A 21,820-nucleotide genomic window follows, 5' to 3' on the forward strand; every position below is an offset into this window, starting at 1 on the left:
TTCTTAAAAAGTTTAAAATAAAAATACAAAGATGTGAAGTTCAAACCTAGTATGGGTTGAACTTGATTACTTTAAAGAACAGGAAACTATTACTATCCTTACTTTTTCTCATTTTCTCTTCCAGTTCTTCTAGTGGTAATATTTCTTATCACTGCAGAGTGACCTTTGTAATCATTGCTGGATGATTAATCTTTAACTGGGTGATTTTTAAAGCAATATTTTTCACACTGTTGTAATGTGTGATACCGTGGGTTTTTGTAGCACAGCACCTACAGTTATTCTGAGGCAATAAAGACCTTCAGCCTGTGTTTCCAGTGCTGCTGCTCTGTATAGAAACCCAAATAGCCTTTGTTTCCCTAGGCAGATACAAAAATGCCCTCGGAACTTTATTTGCATATAGATTATAATGCCAGCCGGGTGTAGTCATGTATAGGAAGAGCTAACTGCTGCTTAATTTATAACTTTTTAATTAAAAAACATTCCTCAACTTGCAGGATTCCAGTCTAAAATGTTCTGCTGCATTTAATGCTGCTATAGTGTATACAAAGGTGGTATTTCTATGAGGTACCAGCTACTATATCTAGGCAGTCCTTGGAAAACACAAATGAAAGGGGATCACAAGCATTATTTGCTGACTCAGGGAGAAGTCACATGCAGAAGGAAGTGGAGATGTACAGCAAAGTTCTTGAAATGTCTTTGAGTCGCTGCTTGGGACACCAGTGCCAGCAGTGGGGAAGGAAGGTGGAAAAAGCTTTTCTTCTGACTCTCAATTTTGTTTGAATCCTCTTGTGCTACATAGGTGTTTTGTTGTTGTATCACAGCTGTGCATTTACAATTACACTGTGAGCCTGAGTAATATCAATGAACCAGTGAGAGAGAGTTTTTTAAACTATGGGAGCCAGTGCGTCCCTTGTCTTATTTTGTTTAACAGTCATCATGGGTACTGTAAGCAGGGGATTTTACCCTATGCAATAAATACAAGGTCTACATTGATAAAGAAAATGCAGAGTTGGGAATGGAAGCACTTGTTTAATCTCACTTTATTAGAAGTAAATACATTTAGACTTGATCCAAAACTGCTTTAAGTAGCATTCAAACAGCTTAGTTGTTATATGTCAGCTCCAGCTCTTCCCCAAATAATAAAAACATCAATTCACCTTTGGGTATTGTACAATGCATGTTTTGTATATAATGCTGAGGCTTACATATTAAAAGGAAGAGGTGTTTCTTAGTCTTTCTTTTTAAAGCTGCAATATGTGATTTTAAAATGAGTTAGTACCAGTTATGGGGGGGATCAGTAAGTGCTGTTAGGAATGCAATAGCCTTTGTAGGTGGGAATCTTACCATCCTGTACCTTGGGGTTTTCAGTTGTTGTGTAAACTTTAATAACTTCATGAAATATGTTGTTTAGATCTGGAAACCTGAAGAATTCCCTATACTTCTATGAGAAGTGCTTTTTAAACTTTGATTTGCCCATGTTTGCCTTCCAGAGAGGGTACCGAAGTGTATATCTGTGTCAAGCACCTGACAGTGGACGTGCTTTTCTGAGTTACCTTTGCTGTCTCTAAATAACAGAGGAACTCACTAGCAACAGGTTCCCACTCTTCATGGTGTGTGGTACGGTGCTCTCACATAGTCACCTGTTAGTGTGTTTTAGTTTGAAATTCAGAGGGCTTCAATAGCTCTGAAATGCCTTGTGCAAACAGCAACAGCAAAAGCTCACATCAGAGACTACTGAAAGGGTTATGGAGAAGGAAGAATGCTGCAGGCCTCCTGGCAGAGCTTCACCCTGACTTGGGCAGGATGGAGCTGGGAGCGAAGTGTGTCTTGGCATCTGGAGGAGGTGAGAATCGTCCCTCTGAGGGGTCAATATAGGTGCCAGAAGCAAAGCGTAAAGCGATCTTGAACAGCTCACAGCTGCGGCTGGAACATACAGCATCCTTGGGGGAGAGCTGAGAGACGGAGCAGCTCCCTCAAGTACAGGAGCTCAAGTGGGAGCTGGCACCACTGCCTTGCACAGAAGCAAAATAATAGGCGACAGAGTGATTGGTGGCTCTTTGAGAGGCCTCGGCTCCCACTGAGTTTATTCTGGCACGTTTCTTCTCTGACTTGGAGAAGAAAAATAAAATGGGATGCGTCAGGCTGGAGCTGTGTGATGCTGGGCTCCCACTCGCTGGCGGGCTCCTTTGGCTTCCTGCTTGCTCTTTATGTGTGCTGTCATTCCACCAGTGGTCCTTAAGACAGCCTAAACTGGTGCTGTGATTGAGGGAGGCACCCTGCCTGTCCCTGCTTCCTCATTCCCCTTCCTTGTCTCTTAGGATATGCAGTAGGAAACTAGGAATGGGTATGAGTTAAAGCTAGCAGCTTTTTTGTTGGATTACTTTTTTTTTTTAAGCTTAGGTATATCCCCTGCTTTAGTTTGTCAAGTAGGTGTTGGTGCCAGTGGAAGGGGAAACAGCCTCCCTCTCTCTCTTTTGCAGTAGTGCTGCTGAACCATCATGTTGGGGTGAAGCTCTGCGGGGTAAAGGCAGAGAGGCCCCTGTCCACATGGGCCTGCTGCTCCCTGTGTGTCTACTTGGCTGTTTGTCTCACCTTGCAGCCAGCTGATTTGATTTAATAACTGGGGAAAATGCTGTTTGCTTTCTATTTTGCCAGGTTACTTTTAGCGAATGTGCTTGGCTTGGAGGGATAAGTGCCAGAGTCAACACAGGATGGGGGGGAGAAGCGGGGAGCAATGCTGGCTGAGCAGGTCCTCCTCTCCCTTCAGAAGTGGTGAGGTGTTGGATGGATTCAAGCTGTGAAGTGCAAGCTTCACCGTTTGGCCTTTTGACATAGCTCTTAGGAGGCTCCTAGTTCATCTCACCAAGAGGAGATTCAGGTGAGATGAAGGGAGTGGTATTACTGACAGGCACAGCTTTCCTTCTGTACTGATGCTAGCTGTTCCATGGCTAACTTGAAATTGGGGGGGGGGTTAAAAGGATGGGGAAGGTAGTGTCTGACCTGTAGGGGAGATGTCATGTGTGTGGTACAGTGGCCTTTAGAAGTTTCTGTTTGGAGATGTGCCCATTTTCCTTTCCCTGTCAGGTGTCCTGACTTCACAGCACCCTGGTAGAGGTGGGAGAGAAGCACACTTGTTGCTTTCAGCCCTGCTTTGTTGTCCATTTGCAGCAGCTCTGCTGAGTGTGGTGGCTGAGGAGCCTGAAGGGCATGTGTGCATGTCTTGGCGCTCTCGCAATGTTCTGGAGAGAGCCTGAACCAAGATCTGTGGTTTCATGTTAACACAAATGTATTCATGATGTCAAACTCTGCAGCACATTCAACACTGAGCTTATTCATATGGTCCCGATTCCAGCACTGGTACAACTTTGGTTTGCCTAAAAGAAAATAAGAAGTTACAATATCTGCAGAAGAACCCCTCAAATATGGGGAGATACATGTGTTTTTCTTGGTGTGGGGAGGGGGTCCAGACTCATGATTTAAGGTAATTGACGCATCAGAAGACTTGCAAGGTTATTTAGGGCTTGGTGTCCTTTAAGAAGTTCCTTGCAAGGAGCTTAGAAGTTCCACCTTTCTCCTCTGTTTCTGCAGGGGGTCCTGGCAGAGTTGACCCTCTGCTCTCTGACTTGGAGTAAATGCAGCAGAGGAATGTGGCTCTGGGAGGAAGGGAGTGGGTTTTAAGAGTTTTTGGGTTGGGTGGTGGTTTTTTGTTTGTGTGGTTTTTTTTTTTGCTGTGTTTGGTTTGGTTTTTTTATGGACAAAAGAAAAATCTCTTTGCTTTCACTTTACTCTTTGTTTTCCTTCTTTGTGAGCTGGGATCACTCAGGTGTGGGGTCTACGGTAGATTTATCCCTGAGGCTTTAAACTTTGTGGGTTGTAGTAGGAGAGCAGGACTGGCGTCTTACTGTATGCAAGTGAAAATTGGACAGACAGATGCTCAGGAGTGAGGCTGTCCCATGTAGTAGCCTTCACAGCAGGGAAAAGACATGCTGTAAATACTCAGTCAAGATACTTTTTTTTTAAAAAATCAACCTGATGCCTCTTGGAGTCTGAACTGACTGCTGCTGCTGGTTGAAACCTCTCTCTTGTTTTTCTGTGGGGCAGTCTTGCAACAGCTTTCCAGAAGTTGGGGAAGAGCCGTAGCTGCTGTGGGTTGGGGTTTCATGTCCTGCAAGGTGCTGTTCTTCCATATGCCAGGCCTGTGCCTTAGCACAGGCAGCCCAGGGAGCTCCCAGGGTAGGAGAGCCTCAGCCTGTGGGCAGAAGTGATAGGAACTCCAACGGCAGTGTTGTCTCTCTTCTGTGCAAATCGATATATTCCAACACACAGTGTGGTCAACTGCATGCTGGTGTTGAGATGTGTCCTCACAGGTCCAGGGGGAAAAAAACCAAAAAGCCTCCACAACTTCTTTCTAATGTTGATTATATGGGTATTCTGCCCTGCCACATCTCCTCCCTTGCACAGTTGAACTGTTTGGGCTTGCGCAGTAAACCACATCTGTAAATGAGACCAACTTTAAAAATAACATTTTCTTCACAAAGTGAGTTTTAAACTGGATTGGTTCCCTCCTGTGTTTCAGCATATAGTCCATGGGGAAGGGGTATGTTCTGGGGACAAGGAAAGAGAGAGGGATGGGAACTGCTATGGAAAAGCAATGTGATACTGTGCCTGGTTGGGGCTGTGTATCTCTGCTTCGATAAAGGCAATGGGAGCTTGCATCCCCTGTGAATACTGGCAGGGGAACAAAATTTAGGGGATGCTGCTTGTAGTAGAAGTTCTTTCTCTTAGGAATGGAGGGAGCATCCATGATTCCTCCCAAACTTGGGACAAATGGGAAAGCCAGCAGTGGGAAGTGATTACAGAGTGTTTGCTCACACAACAGCTGTGATAGGGAGCTAATGGCTGTGGCAGAGACTTTATAAATACCTGGTGGGTAGCCTAGATGAAAGTGTGGGATTAACTGAAATGTCAGATGATCTTGTCTGCCAATATACAGCTCTTCTAAACACAGGTTGCACTGGGTTAACTGCAGTTGCTTAAACAAACAAACTCAATTGATCCTAAATTGATCTGTTCCCCTAAAAAAGAGTAAACCTTGCCATCCTTATGTGGCTATTTTTATATGAAATATATAATGGACTAAACTGAATTAGCTTTTTAGCTTTGTCACTGAAGTGTAGAGTGTTTGAATTCACCCTTGGATCCTTTGTCCAGAAGCAGGGGACAGGGGAAGGAATTCCCCCATGTTGGTGAACCTTGAAGCTGTGCTTGGAAAGATGCAGAAAAGGGATGTAATAACCGCTCTGCTCTAAGCCCCTTCTTCTCTTGTGGCTGTTGCTCTGAAATAATCATTTCAACGTGCTTTCAAACTCTGAGCAAGCTCTTAAGCGCTTCCTTGCTATGTCATGTCGTGAGAGTACTTGTGCTCTGTGTATTTATGATGGGGTCAACACTGGACTGGGAAGAATGCCTGTCATGCCTGCCTAGTGTGTGAGATACGGTAAACATGGGGGCTGTGGGCTTGAGAAGGTGTGATGGGGAGAATGCGGTGCTGAAAGGTGAAGGAGCTGGGTGGCAGGCTAAGTCACCTCTGATATTACAGAGGGAGTCTTGGCCTCTATGGATGTTTGAGGAACACAGCCGCCCACACCTCCCTGCCCTTCTATGTGTGTTGACCTTTAGGTGCTTCTGTCCTTTGGAGAGAAGCATGAGTTTTAAGTCAACCCTACTGTGTGCCTTGCTGTCATGGTTTAACCCCAGCCAGCAACTAAGTACAACGCAGCCGCTCACTCACTCACCCCCCTACCCAGTTGGATGGGGGAGAGAATCGGGGAAAAGTAAAACTCGTGGGTTGAATTAAGAACAGTTTAATAGAACAGCAAGGAAGAAAATAATAATGATAATAACAACAATAAAGGGACAATAATAAAAGAATTAGAATGTACGAAAGAGGTGATGCACAATGCAATTGCTCACCACTCGCCGACCGATGCCCAGTTTGTTCCCGAGCAGTGATCCCCCCAGGCCAACTCCCCCCAGTTTATGTACTGGGCATGACATCACATGGTGTGGAATACCCCTTTGGCCAGTTTGGGTCAGCTGTCCTGGCTGTGTCCCCTCCCATCTTCTTGTGCCCCTCCAGCCTTCTTGCTGGCTGAGCATTGAGAAGCTGAAAAATCCTTGACTTGGTATAAACACTACTTAGCAACAACTGAAAACTTCAGTGTGTTATCAACATTGTTCTCATACTGAATCCAAAACATAACATTATCCCAGCTGCTAGGAAGAAAATTAACTCTATCCCAGCTGAAACCAGGACATGTGCACTGGCCTCTACCTGTGAGGAATGAGGGCTGAGGGTGGATAAGTGTGGGCTTGGGTGTAAAGGCAGAACAGGAGAGATGTGGGAATACCGAAGGTGCTGCTTCACACCCAATTACAAGTGCAGTGTAACTTGGTTGGTTGTTGTTACCAAGAGGCTGGAGGAAGGCAGAGGGGAAGAAGCTTGGTTGTGGGAGCTGGACAGAAGGGGGTCCTGAGGACTGCACGAAGGGGGTTCTTGTTCTGGGTGTGAGGCGCAGGGAGTGCTTTACCCTGGCTCATAAGGAGGAGATGTGGGGCTGGAAGGAGGTAGCTCCTAACCCAGGCACTCCCTTAGCAGAGGGAGATCCTGGGTGCCTGAGAGCAGAGCTGTGGTGGAGGACGAGGAACGCATTTCACCAACCTCGCTTGGGTGCCATGAAGTCCCACAGTACTTCTCTGCTCTGGTTGTTGCCTCCCAGGGCTCGCTGCACTTCACAGTCAGGAAGGCAGTGGCACTCCCTCTGCAATGCCCCAAAGTGTAACTTGGGGTTTTAACTGTGGGAGGTGAAACTTCACCCACCTTACTGTGGGTGAGCTGAGCTAGCGGCACTCTGCTCCTGAAAGGGACAGCTGGGCTGGGATATGCTCCTGACATGTCAGGGAGGAGGTTCAGCCTGTTAAACTAGGAGAAAACTTTTCCCTTTTCCCTGAGTTATGTAGGTTTCACCAGTTCAGCGAGTGAGACTGTGGTAAAGCCAGGCTGCCAATTTGCCTAGTGTTATACCTCGCTGGCAGAATTTGGGCATCAGGCTCCTGAACTGCAATGGGTTACTGGGGGTATGTTGGGATTTGGGTGGAAAGTGTTTAACTTCCTAGACACCTGACTGATGATTGAGTATTTTTATGGGATGAGAACGTGCTTTTCAGTGTAATGTAAAGTGAGGAGAGAGACTTCTTTTTTTTCCACATTTTGAACCCCATGCTAGAAGTTAGTCATCCTGGATAGGAAGAGCGAGGAGCAAAATTTGATGAAGGGGAGGCTTGAGGTTGCCTTGTTTTTTGCATTCTGGACCTTGACTTGAAATGAAGGAGAAAGGAAAATTTAATCCCCAATGTTTCAAGACTTTTTTTGTGTGTGTGTGTGTGAACTTGTAATTTAAAATTCAGTATTGTAATTTTAAATTCAGACACCCTTCATGTTCTGTTTATAGACCTGGTCTCCACCCGCCATGTCTCCTCTCCAGAGGCTGCTGTCTCTTCTCACTCCTGTTTTTCTACCTAGTGTAGAAAGTAATGAATGTGTGCAGTGCACAAAATACCTTGTATGTGCAGTTGCTAACCTTATTTAAAAAAAAACAACCAAGAAACTGTGTGAAAGATGATCATGGTGTTTGCTATGAAAAAAAATTGTTAGCTCAATGTAAATATGTTGCTGGCAACTGGTTATTTTTAATACATGCTATTTGTGCTTTAAATTTAATGTTAGAATATTTTTGTCATCTAAACCCTGACTGTTCTTAGCTGAGCAGATTTCAGGTTAAAAACAGTAGTCAAACCATGAGCGTTCATAGCATTGTAATGTAATTTTGTGTTACTAGCTCTTTTCTGACCTGTTTGTTTAATGCATCATGAAGTGGTGGTTGTATGTCTAATTGCAAAGTGCAGAGAAAATAGCATTGTGTTGAAATATTGCATAAAACTTCAGTGTTGTGTGACGTTTTGTAGTGGAAGTAGTACTGTAGGCACTCGTTCATAACAAGACCTGCAAGTTTCTGTCAGCCAGGGTGGGTAGTTGAGCTGGCTGTGTGTGTGCTGACTCAACAGAGCAAGTTTCTTTCTCTCCTCCTCTTCCTCCTCCTCCTACTCCTCCTCCTCCTCTTTTGACTGCTTGTGACTGAACAACAGCAGATTCACAAGAACTTGCTGTTGAAATGGTACCTTTGCTTGAGGTCGCTCTTTCAAATTATGCAGCTGTGGTTCTTCACTTGAGACTTTCAGAACTCTTATGGTAGTCAGGTGTTAAGCTGGTTAAAAACGGACTTGCTTTCTGTGTGTGGGTGCGTGTACGCAGCGTGGGTGTGAATGCACAAGAATTTCTCTAGAGCAGTTGAGCAGAGGACCTGATTCTGACCTGGGGGACCCAGTGTCACCTGGGTGGGCGTTCCTGTCTGTATGGCAGATGGAGGCCTAGAAAGGCTGCTGGGGCAGGGGAGGAGGCGGTCAGAAGTGAAATCTGGGAGCTTCATGCATGTGCGTACCCTGAAGTGTTAATCTAGCTGCACAGTACAGGCTTATGATGTCAAGGGCTTGGAGCCTGCCGCCTGAGCCTAGCTCCTCCCTTTTTCATTAACGATGGCTGGAAGAAAAATAATCAAGTATGCTGGAAGAGAAACATTAATTAACTTTTAATTTAGATCTAACATATGCTTCTTAGTGTACTTGCATGAAAGAGTGAGTGTGTGGTATCTGTCATGTTATATAGGGGGTGATGCATTGAAGAAACAAGGAAAAGCCTCAGGTCTGAATGGGAAGATGGGGTTTTAACTCTGTGGATGGGTTTTATATCTTGATTAAAAGCTGCAGATGTGTGATAAGTCACTTTTGTATCCATTTTGCATCTGAAATTACTTTCTCTGTAACTTGGTTTATATCTGTTTTCTCTTAAGCCAAACTCGCAAGGCGAAGTCAGGAGAGAGAGAATCTCGGCATGCTGGTCTGGTCACCTAACCAGAATCTGTCTGAAGCAAAATGTAAGTCTCTTCAAGTACTTTTATTCTTTCTTTCCCTTACATGTATCACTTCAAGAATGCAAGGTTGCCACTTTCAGTGGAGAGGTTATGTCTGTGACCTTTCCATTATGATTTGAAATTAATTTGAAAAAAGAAAAGCCTACAAAGCAATCCCCCCCGGAAGATCTTTGTTCCCTGCTGGGCAGCTGCTCAGAGCATTAGATCCACAGAGGCAGGGAAAGCAGGAGAAACGTGACACACTTTCTTCCTTGGTATGAATTCTTTAAGATATTTATCCACGGGCCTACATGATCTGCTTTTTAGCTGCTGGTGCTGTAGAAGATGACAAATAACTGGGGAGAGCAAAATGAAAAGTATTTGGCAGGGGGGGAATATATGGTAATTAGCAGTACCTTTTTCCCACAAAGGCACAAATAAAATCCACATCTGGAGCCCATGGAGGTTTAAATGCCAGAACAATTGCAGTGCCTTGGAATTCCACGTGAGGGCAATTACTAGCACTGTGTGTCTGGGAACAAGTCTCAGTACTGCTGCCAGATGGCAGAACTAGTGTTTGAAAGGTTTGTCTAGCTACAGTCCTCCTCATGAATAAGTAGGACTCCTTGATTAAAGGGCTGCTGTTTGAATGCAGTAACTAAACCTAAGTGCTTTTGGGGGAGTGAGCTGAAAGGAGCTATTTTTGACTTTGTGCTCATACCTTTTTTTTTTTTCATCCTTTCTGATTCTGCTATCAAGAATAAGAATCTTGCATTCCTGTTCCTCTGCAGTTGTTTGTGGTGGCACTATTAAGTTGATACCTGGTTCTTGCTTAGACCCAAGGGCTAAGATGTATCACAAGACACTTGTGAGGATGTAGTGGCATTTGCAAATTAAGGCAGTAGAGACTGTGCACAAACTGGCTCTGTCATGAAAGGGCTGGGCTCTGCCCTGGGGCGTTTGTTCCACCAAGCAAGTTGCCCCTTAAATTACAGAAGGATGATGGTACTGTGATCTACAGATAAAAAAAGGCTTTGCAAGGATCATGTCTGCCTTCTCTCCTACCAGTGGTTTCTTGTCTGCTCCCTGCTGGCTATTGGATGCTGAACTAAATAAGACTGATGAGGAGAGGGATATATTTGGCAGTTATCTACAGCTAGAAAGATCTAAAAAGGTGTAAAAGCAAGAGACTGTAGCCTTCACCAAAAGGAATGACTGTTGATGGGTTGTCTGTGACAGGATTCCTGTAGCTGCCTCTGAAGTCTGAGTGTCTTTTGAATCTCAGCTCAGCTTTGGAACATTTAACTCCTGCCTGATAGGAAACAGGTTTCTTGGAGAGGGAAGAGAGAATGAAGGAGGAAAAGGAGTGAAGATATGTGGAATTGAGTAAAATAATCTGTGACTCAATATTCTGTGGTAATTGGCACAAAAATATGCAAGGATATTATAGAGCATAAAAAGGATATAATATCTGCTAAGAAGATGTCATGAACCTAGGAGGTAATTAAAAACGTGGTGTGACACTGATGAATAAAAACTAGGTGGCAGTTGACTATTGCTGGTACAATAAAAAAGTTGGGGAAAACAATATAAGGATAAGAAGAGGGCAAGAAGAAATTTCTCAGACTCAAAATTTTAGTAAGAGTGTAGGCTCATCAGTGATTTCACCTTCCAAAAAAGATAAGAGGAAAAAATTAATAGATATTTCATATGGTGTTTCGAGGGGAGAAGTATGATGCTCTTGCGCCATACGTGACACACAAAATATCTCCCAGGTGCCTAATTGATATAGAGGGATGGAGTTGTGAAATTCAGCATCTAATAGTAGTACAAAAATCCAAAGGAGCATTGGGAGAGATGGTTGAGGGGACTTGGGGTGGCAGGAAACACTGCAGCAGATGGGGAGAGGGCAGCTATGCAGGCAATGCGAGAACGGGGTGAGAGTGGGCTGGTTGGTCATTGCTTTGTCTTGAGGCAATTGGAGCTGACACTACCAAAAGGTTATCAGCTATTCCTGTCTCTACCTGGCATTACTAAAAATGAACTGTGAAAAACAAATCCTGCTGAAGGTAGGTGCTTTTGTTCTTTTTGAGGCTAGAAATTGATTGATTGGTAGAAATAACTTTACAGTTCTAATATATTCAGCCAGCTGTTAGGCATTGATTGCATGAGAGTCTGATTCAATCCCCCTTCCTTTCAAAAGATGGGAACCTCCTCCAAAATACCAGTGCTCTGCAATGGCTGTAGAGCATTTACTAAATGTATTACAAGCAGAGTTCCCTAATGTGTTTTATGGTTTGTGATGAAAGAACATCAGGGGACAGGAGGTATCTTCAGATAGTCTCAAGTTCACTGACAAGTCTTGGCATTGTTGATAGTGAATCCTAATTAAATGGGCTCCATGGGGATGTGTAAGAGGACTGATGATGATCAACATTTCCATCAGTGGTATGGGAATTGATGTGGAATTGCTGTGGAGAGAAATTGAGGATGAGCCATAGACTGACAGGATGCTAAATAAAATGAATGCTACTGATAGTCTTGTAGAATGCTTTGGGTCTTTTCCTAACCTGGACTGATGCCAATGCAATGGGCTCTTAATGGTAGGGTTATGAATCTCAGTGCTGAAAGCTCTGGCCTTCTGCATTAAGGCTGATGTTTGGAAAGAAGTGGCTTGGAGAGCAATTTTGGGGGGACAGTGGGCAGGTAGTTTGACAAAGTTTCTTGGTGTCCTGCTTGACCCAGTGGATGATGTGGGTGTAAACAGAGTGAGGCAGTCACTTGGAACAGTTTGCTGCCTCTGCACCCAGCAGTGTTCAGGAAAATGAACCTCAGAATAGTGGCTTTAGTGTTCAAAAACGAGGAAAGGATGGAGACGGGAGCTACTGAAACATTTTGGAAACTGAAGACGAAGCAAACTCCATCTGTTTAGCTTACTGAAGAGACTGAAAGGGGACTATTGTCAATTATTTTCTCAAAGGGAAATTTTGACACAGTAAGAGACATGCATAATACAAATAGATGGCTGCAAAGTAAGTCCACATGGACTGAAATGAAATGCCTGAGTGTGTGGGGGTTGGAAGTTATCCAGATAAGTGATGGGTTCTCTATCTCTTGATGCCTTTTAAACCATGGATTTTCGTGACGTGTGTGTTATCCTTGGTGGGGGGAATCATTGGCACTGTGAAATTGTAAGTGGAAGGAGCTGTGGTCTCCAGGAGGTTGGTGTAGCCCCATGGGCTGTAAGTACTGTGAATCCTAGCTAGCACATCCATTCTTAATATTGCTGTTAAGGTTGAAGTGTGGGTGAACAAATCCTTCCAATCAGCAGCATGTTGGTACCTGTGTCTCGTTACTTTCATTTGTGCTCCAAAGCCATGAATCCATCCTGTGCCTGTTCTTGTGGTGAACTCTTTAAGTCACAGGACTCTTTTCTGTTCCTGTGGCTGAGGCTCAACGTGAAGATGGAAGTTAGTGCAGCACATGTTAGCTGTCAGCTTGGAGTGAACTGGTAGGTCTTGTGAGCAGGACAGTTCTTTGCAATCAGTGAAACTCTTGGAAGCCACCTCTGTTAAAGGTGAGTCTGTGCTACAAAACACTGTGAGCAGATCTGTGACAACGCTCAGATCAATGTGTGCTGATGGGTTTGGCAGAGGGCTGGCCAAACTGGCGGAGGCTGTGGGAGGGTCCTCGCTAAGCTGCTGAAACAAATCCTGGAAAGACCAGCGTGTCAGCCAAGACCTGGTACATATCTGCATACCTGATGCTCCAGGCTCATACAATTAGTTAAAGCTTGTTTGGGTCCCATGCACACTATATGCTGGAAGATTGTTTTAATCACATTGGAGAAACCTTTTGCCTGGATGCCATGAAATGATGGATATTATAGAGAAGATTAAAACAAACAAAAGTATGTGTTGGCACATTGATCCCTTTTTTTATCCTGTGCCTTGTTAACCATTAATCCTCGGTACAAACGACTTGCTGGCAGCATTCGACTTTGGTATTAATACGGGCAAGGTAGTATGTTCCCTATCTACTGCCAGACTTCTGCCTTTGAGGGGTCACTTGCATAGCAGTTGCCACCATTAGTGAGTAGTTCACAAAGTTAGCCCAAAGCTAGAAGTTTGTCCTGTTTCTTTTGAAGAAGAAAGAAAGAATTGTCATTGTGTGGTAACTGAACATTTGGACTTAAAATAACTGCTCCTCTTCCAGCTCTGCTCCAAATACCCTGTGTGCTGTGGCTGGTGTTGCACCTCTTACAAAGAGCTTGCTTTCAAAACGAGACTCCTGAGGGGGGTCTCTGAGGGCTTGGTGCCACAGAGGGCAACTGTTCTGGCTGTGCTGGGACTCTGTCACGGAGGGTGGGGAGGGAGACAGGGAAAGAGGAGGAAGAGTGAGGTCTTGAGCAAGGTGACATTGAGGAGCAGGAACAGCTAAGTGGAAGACAGGCATCTGTTCTCTTTGAGTGGCACTTGGGGAAGGAGGGGGGAAGTAGTGAAAAATGCATTGTAACAATGCTGTGGAAACCCTGCACAGGATAGAGCTGGGCCAGCACGAAGCTATTAATAAAACAGCAGTGTCTCTCTCTCTCTCTGCCAAGTACGCCAATGGGTGGAACCATAAAAATGACATTGGGTTGGTTTAGAAATGAGCAAGTGCTGGCGTGCTGCAGCTGCCCAGGAGTGAGGGATGGAAACCAGGCAAGAGGATAGGATGTGATGATTGCTTTTATGCATCTGCAGTTCAAAGGTGAACTACAAGTGGAGAAGGATGTATTGTTTTGCTAGTGATAAGCTCTGTTTTGAAAGTAATTTTTCTGCTGTCTTCCTGACAGAATATGTGTGCTGCTAGATGGGAGTTTTGATTTTTCACTGATGTCTTGCTGGGTGTCTCCAGCGGATTTGCATTTTATGGGGTGTCACTGAAGAGGCAGGCACTGTCCCTGATACCCATAGGACAGCAGGTTGTGGATGGCAGGTGGGTCCCCTGGTCTTGCAGTGCTGCTTCTGTTTGACCTGATGGTTGATGGCGTGCCAACTTTGGATGCTCACGAGTCCCTCGCTCCGTCACTCTGTGGCATCTCTTCCTGTGAGGCTGCAGCTGGCTCCCTGCTTTACATTATGCCTGCCTTGGTGCACTTGGAGAGAATTTAGGTAGCCTCCTTCTCCCTACGGAGGGGAGGTAGAAGTGCCCAGGGGACAAGGGGACAGAGGAATGCCAGAATTAGCTGAAGCAGCGAGTGCTCCAACATCCTTGTGATGTGCTTGGCCAAAGCCTGTGGCTGGGGGGAAAGGGAGGGGTCCCTAAATGTGCTGCAAAACCTGATGCTGGGAAGGCAGCAATGTGCAAGCTGAGGCTCTGATGGAGGAAGAAGTGCTGGTTGCTATGGTTACTAGGGATATTAACCTTGTGGTGTCTGGATGGGGCAAGGTTTAGTTAACTGTGCCACAGGCTGGGTAACGGTTGGGAGCGTGGAGCAGCAGTGCTCCACCCTAAGAAGCTATGAGTTGGCATTGATCTCAAAAGCCTATGTCCCAACCAAGTCTGTAAGTGTGTACTGGTCATTAGTGTGTCAACAGCCTTCTTTGGGTGAGAGTGAATTTTGGTAGCTGTCCTCTGTTGTGAGGGTGAGGTGGATCCCAAAATTTCTGAGGGCAGGTTGCAGAAGTGGCCAGAGTCTGTCTCCAGCTGTAGTTCAGGGGGCAGTCTTTCCATAGAACAGGCTATGATTATTCTTCAGTTTCTCTCTTAAAGGGGATGTTAAACAAACTTGGAAATTACCTTTGTCTGAATTTTCTAACTTAAAATTACTACCAGAGTAGAGGACAGGAAAATGTCTTTTCTGTTGGCATACGATACCATCAAGTACTGTCATCAGTTCTCATTTTTCTTGGGGTGTACGGTGCCCTAGCAATAAATAAATGCGAGTGGAATACCACAAGTGGGAGACAGTAGACTGGGGAAAGTGTTGATCTTAAAAACTCCTTTTTAGAAAATGAAGCCCCTGTTTAACAGGATGCATTTAAAATGGAAGGGATTAATGCTTTAGAGGTACCTGAGCCACCCCCTCCTTGGCACACAGGCACCCATCCCCAGACAGCAGCAGTGAGGGAGGAGAGGATGTAGTCAGGTGTGTATTCAGCATCAGCAAAGCTGCTCTTTAAGTCCCTCCTCTTCACCATGCTGTAAACAGGATCCTTGAAATAGTTGGAATTGTGGTTTTATTTTTAGTCCCTTCTCCCCTCCAACCCCTATCGTTTCTGTGACCTGATTTATAACACAACCCCATGAAAGATTGCATTGGTGCCCAGCGAGAGTGTAGCCACCTTGGTCAGGGATAGGAGAGTGGGAGCTGCTTAGGCTTTGCCACCAGAGAGAAAAAAGCATTGTTGAACTCTTAGCTGAGCTTCTACTTTTTTTTTTTTTTTTTTTTTTTGTAGCTGGCTAAGTGCTGTGGGAGGTTTTGAAAGAAGGAGTGTATGTATTGTGCTTTTCTTGTTTGGGGTTTTTCTGCTTGTTTGTGTCTGAGGATTTTTTTGTTGAGGTGTTTTTTGGTAGTAGGAAAAGTGTTAGCCTAAAATATAGCTGCCAGGTAGAGCCAAGACTTCCAGGTTTCTGAGGGGTGGGCTTCAGAGGTTATAATTGTTGCCTGAAGCTAGGTGCTTACCTTTTGTCACTCAAGTGAAGACAGCAAAAAAACCAAACTTATGATTTTGCTGTTTGTTTGCGTGTCTTCCCTAGAAATATCAGTTTGTTGACTGTCCCAGTGACAGCAAAAAGGATTAATGGAAAAGCAGAATTGGGTTTACGTTTATCCCTAATCCAAATTTCATATTATGCAGTGAACCTGGCAGCTGTGAAGCTTGGATGCAAATACAGTAGCTGAAGAATACAACTCCATGAATTCAGAAATGAGAGAACTGGTGTTTAATTTAAGATTCTGCTTGAGTGTAGCTGTAGACATAAGTCATGGCCACTTCTCCCAGCAGCTGCAGTTTCTGCACTTCAGAAAATGCTCAAAAGGTGAAGGTGAAGGGATGCAGTTTTTCATTTTAACTCAGGCAACTTTTGATGCTTATAGTAGCAATATTGTGAACAGCAAAAAGAAGATACCAGGCTTCAAAGGCTATGGGCGTATCCTAGAAATGGCTGAGTTGCCTCAAACTTAGCTGCAGTTTCCCCTTTGTCATCTGCCGTGCTGTTGCAATGCTGTGTGGAAATCTCAGAGCAGCTCTTTCATCATTATTGCTGCAGGTTGATATTTCTGGATCCTGAATGCATATTTAAATTAAGATGAGATTTTAACCCTTTCACAGCAGTGATTTGTATTGGAGGCAGGAAAGAAATTTAGTTTGAAAAGACTAAGGTGTGTGTTTGGGATGGATTTCACCCAAGGTACAGTGGATTGTGGTTATTATTTATTTATCCGCGGGGGGGGGGGGGGGATGACGACACGGAACGGACGACCCCAAACAACAACAACAGAAACCCTAAAACCCTGACAACCCACAAACAAAAAACCTGGAGGGGAGAATGTGTTGGATAGTATCCAGAAAAAGGATGTCTTATCTAAGGTAGCTGTGTTATCCTGGAGGAATTTTTGCTGTTGTGCTGGGGGGTGGCCAGTCACCAGTTTCTTCATGTGCCTTGTTCTCTCCTGCCACCTGTTTGTTCCTCCTTTTTATTGCAGTGTGAAACAGGCCTTCTCTGAACATGTTGAGATGACCCAGTTGGAAAATGCCGGCTGCCACTACTGTTGCTGCTGTGGGGATTGAATTAGTGCTGGCGCTAGGAAGAAGCTTTTTTCCTAAGAGAAGTTTAGAGACAAGATGATGTGGATGTAATGGAGTGATGATAGCAGTGTTAAGAGTTACCCTGGCAGCAAGCCTTGATCTGAAACACGTTTGGGAGCAGTCTTAGCCAGCCTGATAGGTGCTGTGTGAGTTGTAGGACCAGTAAGACGAGAACTTAGCAGGCTGCAGCTATTTTGTGCTGCTTGGACCCAGCCCTGGGACGGGCTGAGTGCGCTCTGGTCTTGCTGGTCTTGGTCGGAATGGCAGCCTCAGAGTGTTTCAGAGGACAAGGTCTTTTTTCCCTGACCTCTTGTCTGTTACTGTAGCTGTGAGGGAAAAATAAGAAGGATCAGGAAACTGGAGGGTAACGTGTTTTTTTAATTTGTCCTTAGAGCAAGGTTAGTCAGCAAAGGCACCAACAAGTGCATGTTTATAGGGATGTGATGGGAGCTGTGTGCATGCAGGGAGGAGCTCTTGTGGGGTATGTCCTCCACTGAGGAATGCTTGAGGAGGTTATGGCCGTAACAGCTTGCTGTGATGAGTTCATACACTGCTGAGTGTGACCTTTACAGAGGTGCTAGTGCAGGAGGCAGGGCAGCTAGGCTTTCTCAAGGACATGTGCCAGAGCTTCCCTCACCATAATGTGTTTACTGTGGCATTATTTGCTCTAATTAGGAACCACTCCCAGAAGTTATTTTACCTGTACTCTTAGTTTTGCTCTCCATGTTAAGTTACTTTCCTGATCATGTGCTTCTCATGCAGATTCATATTCTGGTAGGGTAGTAGTGACTTTTCTAGCACTGCAAGGATTAGTAGCAGTATGTAATTACTTCTCTGTAAGGACTAGGTTTCTAAATCCTGGCTAAGAGCTGTGACCACCTACCACTGATATTCCAGGATCTAGTTAGTGGCATTGGTTTACCATAGGCTTTTCTGCTCAGTCTCTTAGAATCAGGCTTGATGGCCCAGGGCTTGTATGTAATCCATGTTTCAGCATGTGCTGTGTGAATCTATAAGTTGATTTTTTTCTAAATTGACTTAACTATGTATTTTTGAGTACCTTAATATTGGTCAACATAAACACTAATACCTTGGTTTAGACGCTACTATAAAGATTATGTTGCCCAAGATCTGGCTATGTAAGCTTGCTGTCTTTCTGCATGGACTTCTTGGGGGGGGGTGTCAAAAAACATTTCTTTGCACCTCTTTAGTTTCAGACATGTAGTAAGTAAACAGGTGCAAGAATGGATGTATTGAGTGTTATTGTCTCCTGAAGGCTGGCCTGCCTATAGTAGGGCAATCCACATGAGTTTGTCTATAGGTAGCTTCTAATCTCTGGTGGAGAAAGGGCTTTTCACCTAAATCTCTGTTTATTGCCCAGGTTCTCACGTTGTGTGGGGTAAGTAGCAGGAATTCCATGAACTGCTGCACCTTAACCTGTAGTAGGCACCTGTTTATGTTGCCTTAGTTCATTGCCTGCCTTACTAAGTGATCAAGCAGCTGAACTGTTCTTGCAGGAAGCAAGAATAGAAACTTTCAGGAGAGAGATGGGGCAGACAGCTGGGGGGCAGAGCCACAACCGCTCTCAAGATAAGCTGTTCTCTTTAGGTTCTGCAGCACTGTGTGCATTGGAAGTGTTTGTCTTGTCTCTGTTGTTCAGCTTCCCGCTAACTTGCTTACACCCTGCTGATGTGAAAGTGAGGAAAATGGAGTCTTTCAAAGCAAGTTTGAGGCCTAATTTTTTTTTTTCATTCTTAGCACCCAGGTACAATAGTGCAATGAGTGGAGTTGTGGGAGGCCCTTGCCTTCTCAGAAGGGGCCAGCCCCAAACATCTGAAAACAGGTTTTTAACTGTGGATGTAGAAGGAACAAAAGCATCTCAGTAATACTTCAGAAAATAAACCTGAAGGATTAGTTCCCCTCCACATCAAGCTGCCTTCACTTAGTCCCTATCATTCTTCATCTGATTTTGCTGGAAGCAAGTTTCATGCAACTTGTTCACAAGTGCAGAGGCCATCTGGATTGCTGAGACTATTATGTTACTCATATAGCCGGGTTTGGAAGTGAGGGGGCTGGCTGCAAAAGGTAACTGAAATAGTAAGTGGTGCTTTTGTGACCTGACCATTTGCCATTCAGGATCATGGAGCTGTTGTGTTCCAGCTGCTGAGGAGCTGAATGTAGGCACTTACAGCTGGAGGCTCTTTCCCCTCCGCGAGCAGCTCCTGGCTCTCAGCACATCTGCTGAGGGCAGCTCCTCTGTGTGACTCCGACTCGTTTCCTTCCTTTCACTGCCCGCTGGCTTGCCTGATGCTTCCTTTCTGCCCAAGTGACATCCTTCAAGGAGGTAGCTAGGGGACAAATTGATAATTTCTTTTGCTTTTGTATCCATTGTAAAGGGGGTCAGCATGGCTTCAACTCTCTTGACACCGGTTTTATTATCGGTAACAATAATAATGAGCTGTAATTTAACCTGATGGCTGTTCTGCTCCCACACACCCCTTGTGTGTTTGCCCTCATGCTGCACAAAGACCCTGTGTCATGGGGAAGTGGAGTTACCCAGGCTGTTTAGGAGGCCTGGCTCTGATACAGTACTTTTATTAGCTTGCATTCCTACTGCAATGGGGAATATAACAGTTCTGGTTTTAGACAGGAGCTTTCAAAATTTTTTGGAGGGTGGAAAATGGACCTTGTGGAAAGTTTCACCCTCTTTAGAGGGCTTTGAGTCTGGATAGTCCTTGGTGGCATCTGAAGCTGGTTGACAGCAGGTTGCTTGACCAAGCTTTATGGTAGTCTGTGCTGACTATTCTGCAGAAGAATTTTACCATATATCACATGATGTGGATGAAGAACTGAGAATGTTCCTAGGTAGAGTACCGAAGCCTTGTATCAAGACTGCTAGTAGTCTGAGTCTGTGGTCTCCTACTGACTGTCATCAATGTGTGTCAAACTGTTTTTTCAAATTGGTGAAACTAGCTTTTGGAAAGGATGCACTGGATCAGGCATTCTCAAGGAGTGCAAAAAATAATAATTCCATAAGAAAATTTGCATGAGGGAGGTTTCTTCTAATCCAAGTTACTATCTCCTACATTGAACCATCTGATAAAATAATTTTTTAAATATTTTACCCCTTGTCACAACTGTATTGATAATAGTGCTGCTTGGATTGCTTGGGCATGTTGCTGCCTGTAGTTGAAGTATATAATCCAAGGCTATAACCTCTCAGTAGAGTTAACTCAAGCCAGGGTTTGACAGCAGAATAAATCTGGCTTTAGGGCTTCTCGGACTGAATTGAGAGCATTGTGGTGAATAATGCAAAGAGCTGTTCTGCTATAAACTCACTTTGTTGTTTGGGCACGTGCTCTGTGCATTTATCCTGTCTGTAACTTCTCATCTATGTCTTGGAAGGTCATATGTGGGAACGAGTATTCCCTCCCTGCCAGAAGCTAATGTGTGCTGGTTTTATGTTCTTACATGGGCTCCAAACCCAATATCAAGTGCTCTGGCTAATCACATTTAATACAGTCCAGTGCCTGTGTCTGATTTAGGATCAGGTTTGTACTGCTGAATGGTAGCCATGCTCAGATCCCGTATGGTCACAGATTAGGTCCCCGGGTGATCTGATGTGGCTCTGCCTATTCTGTGCTAGGTCCCAGAGGTAGTGTTTCCTCTTTGCTACTGCCCTGTCAGATCTCACTCATCCTTTTCTCTTCTGTGGTACGTATGCAGATGTCTGGGCTTGTGGTACCCAGGGCTCTGTAGATACTGAAACCTGTGTGTCATGGTTTAACCCCAGCCAGCAACTAAGCACCATGCAGCTGCTCACTTGCTCCCCCCCACCCAGTGGGATGGGTGAGAGAATCGGGAGGGGAGGGGGAACTAAAACTTGTGGGCTGAAATAAGAACAGTTTAATAGAACAGAAAGGAAGAAAGTAATAATGATGATAATAAAAGAATTGGAATAAACAAAACAAGCGATGCACAATGCAACTGCTTACTACTTGCTGACTGATGCCCAGTTAGTTCCTCAGCAGTGATCCCCCCAGGCCCACTCCCCCCAGTTTATATACTGGGCATGACATCACATGGTATGGAATACGCCTTTGGCCAGTTTGGGTCAGCTGTCCTGGCTGTGTCCCCTCCCAACTTCTTGTGCCCCTCTAGCCTTCTTGCTGGCTGGGCATTGAGAAGCTGAAAAATCGTTGACTTGGTATAAACACTACTTAGCAACAGCTGAAAACATCAGTGTGTTATCAACATTGTTCTCATACTGAATCCAAGACATAACACTATACCAGCTACTAGGAAGAAAATTAACTCTATCCCAGCTGAAACCAGGACACTGTGCCATTCCTCCAGTAAGGTGGTGTTCAGTGCTATGGTGCAGAAAACTTTTGACTGAAGGTTAAATGTGATGGATGTATATACAGGAAGCAGTCTGTCTTCCCAGAGGGTCCTCCATGGATGCCCTTACAGTGAGCATCCACATGGCCTTTCTGAGGGCGAACAGCATCAGCATCAGAGAGCAAGAGAGGCAAGAGAGCATCAGCTGGCTGGCTTTCTTTATGGTAATCTTTGTTAATACACTGTCCCACACATATACATGGTGTGTTGAGCCTTTTCTTGATGTGATAGTGTCAGCTGAGGATGCAACTTTAGGAGCGAGTGTATGTGAGTATATGTCGGTAAAAGCTTTAAAAGTAATGCATGTTTACTAGCAAAACTTTCCAGGTAAATGGTTTAAAATAATTTTGGCAAGCTATAAAAACTATGCTAGATTTGTCAGTAAACCTGTGTCTGCAGTACAGCTTTCCTGCTGGTATAGCAAAATCTAAAGGCAGATGAGTCAGGTCTTTAACCATCGCTGGAGTTTCAACTTTGGACTTGCCCTTAGATGCAGGCCATGCAAAGAGCAGTATTAAAAATAATAATAACTAAAAAAAAGGGGGGAGGAATATGGTGTTTCTTTTCTAGCTTATTAGTTTGCACTGCTTGGGTGGG

At 44.6% G+C, this 21,820-nt stretch overlaps 1 protein-coding gene across 4 annotated transcripts in view; it reads left to right on the top strand.

The window, feature by feature from the left end:
* Positions 1-21,820, top strand: part of RCOR1 (REST corepressor 1) — an 89,237-nt gene that overhangs the window by 35,947 nt on the left and 31,470 nt on the right. For all 4 annotated transcript variants that reach the window (XR_007509581.1, XM_049828530.1, XM_049828528.1 and 1 more), the window contains one exon: positions 8,967-9,050. Coding sequence is in view for 3 of the 4 variants with exons in the window: in XM_049828530.1 (XP_049684487.1) it covers positions 8,967-9,050 (84 nt within the window). In the remaining variant the exon portion in view is untranslated. The remainder of the gene's footprint in view (positions 1-8,966; positions 9,051-21,820) is intronic.

Source organism: Accipiter gentilis, chromosome 25 (assembly GCF_929443795.1).
Source record: "Accipiter gentilis chromosome 25, bAccGen1.1, whole genome shotgun sequence".
NCBI classification, from domain to species: domain Eukaryota; kingdom Metazoa; phylum Chordata; class Aves; order Accipitriformes; family Accipitridae; genus Astur; species Astur gentilis.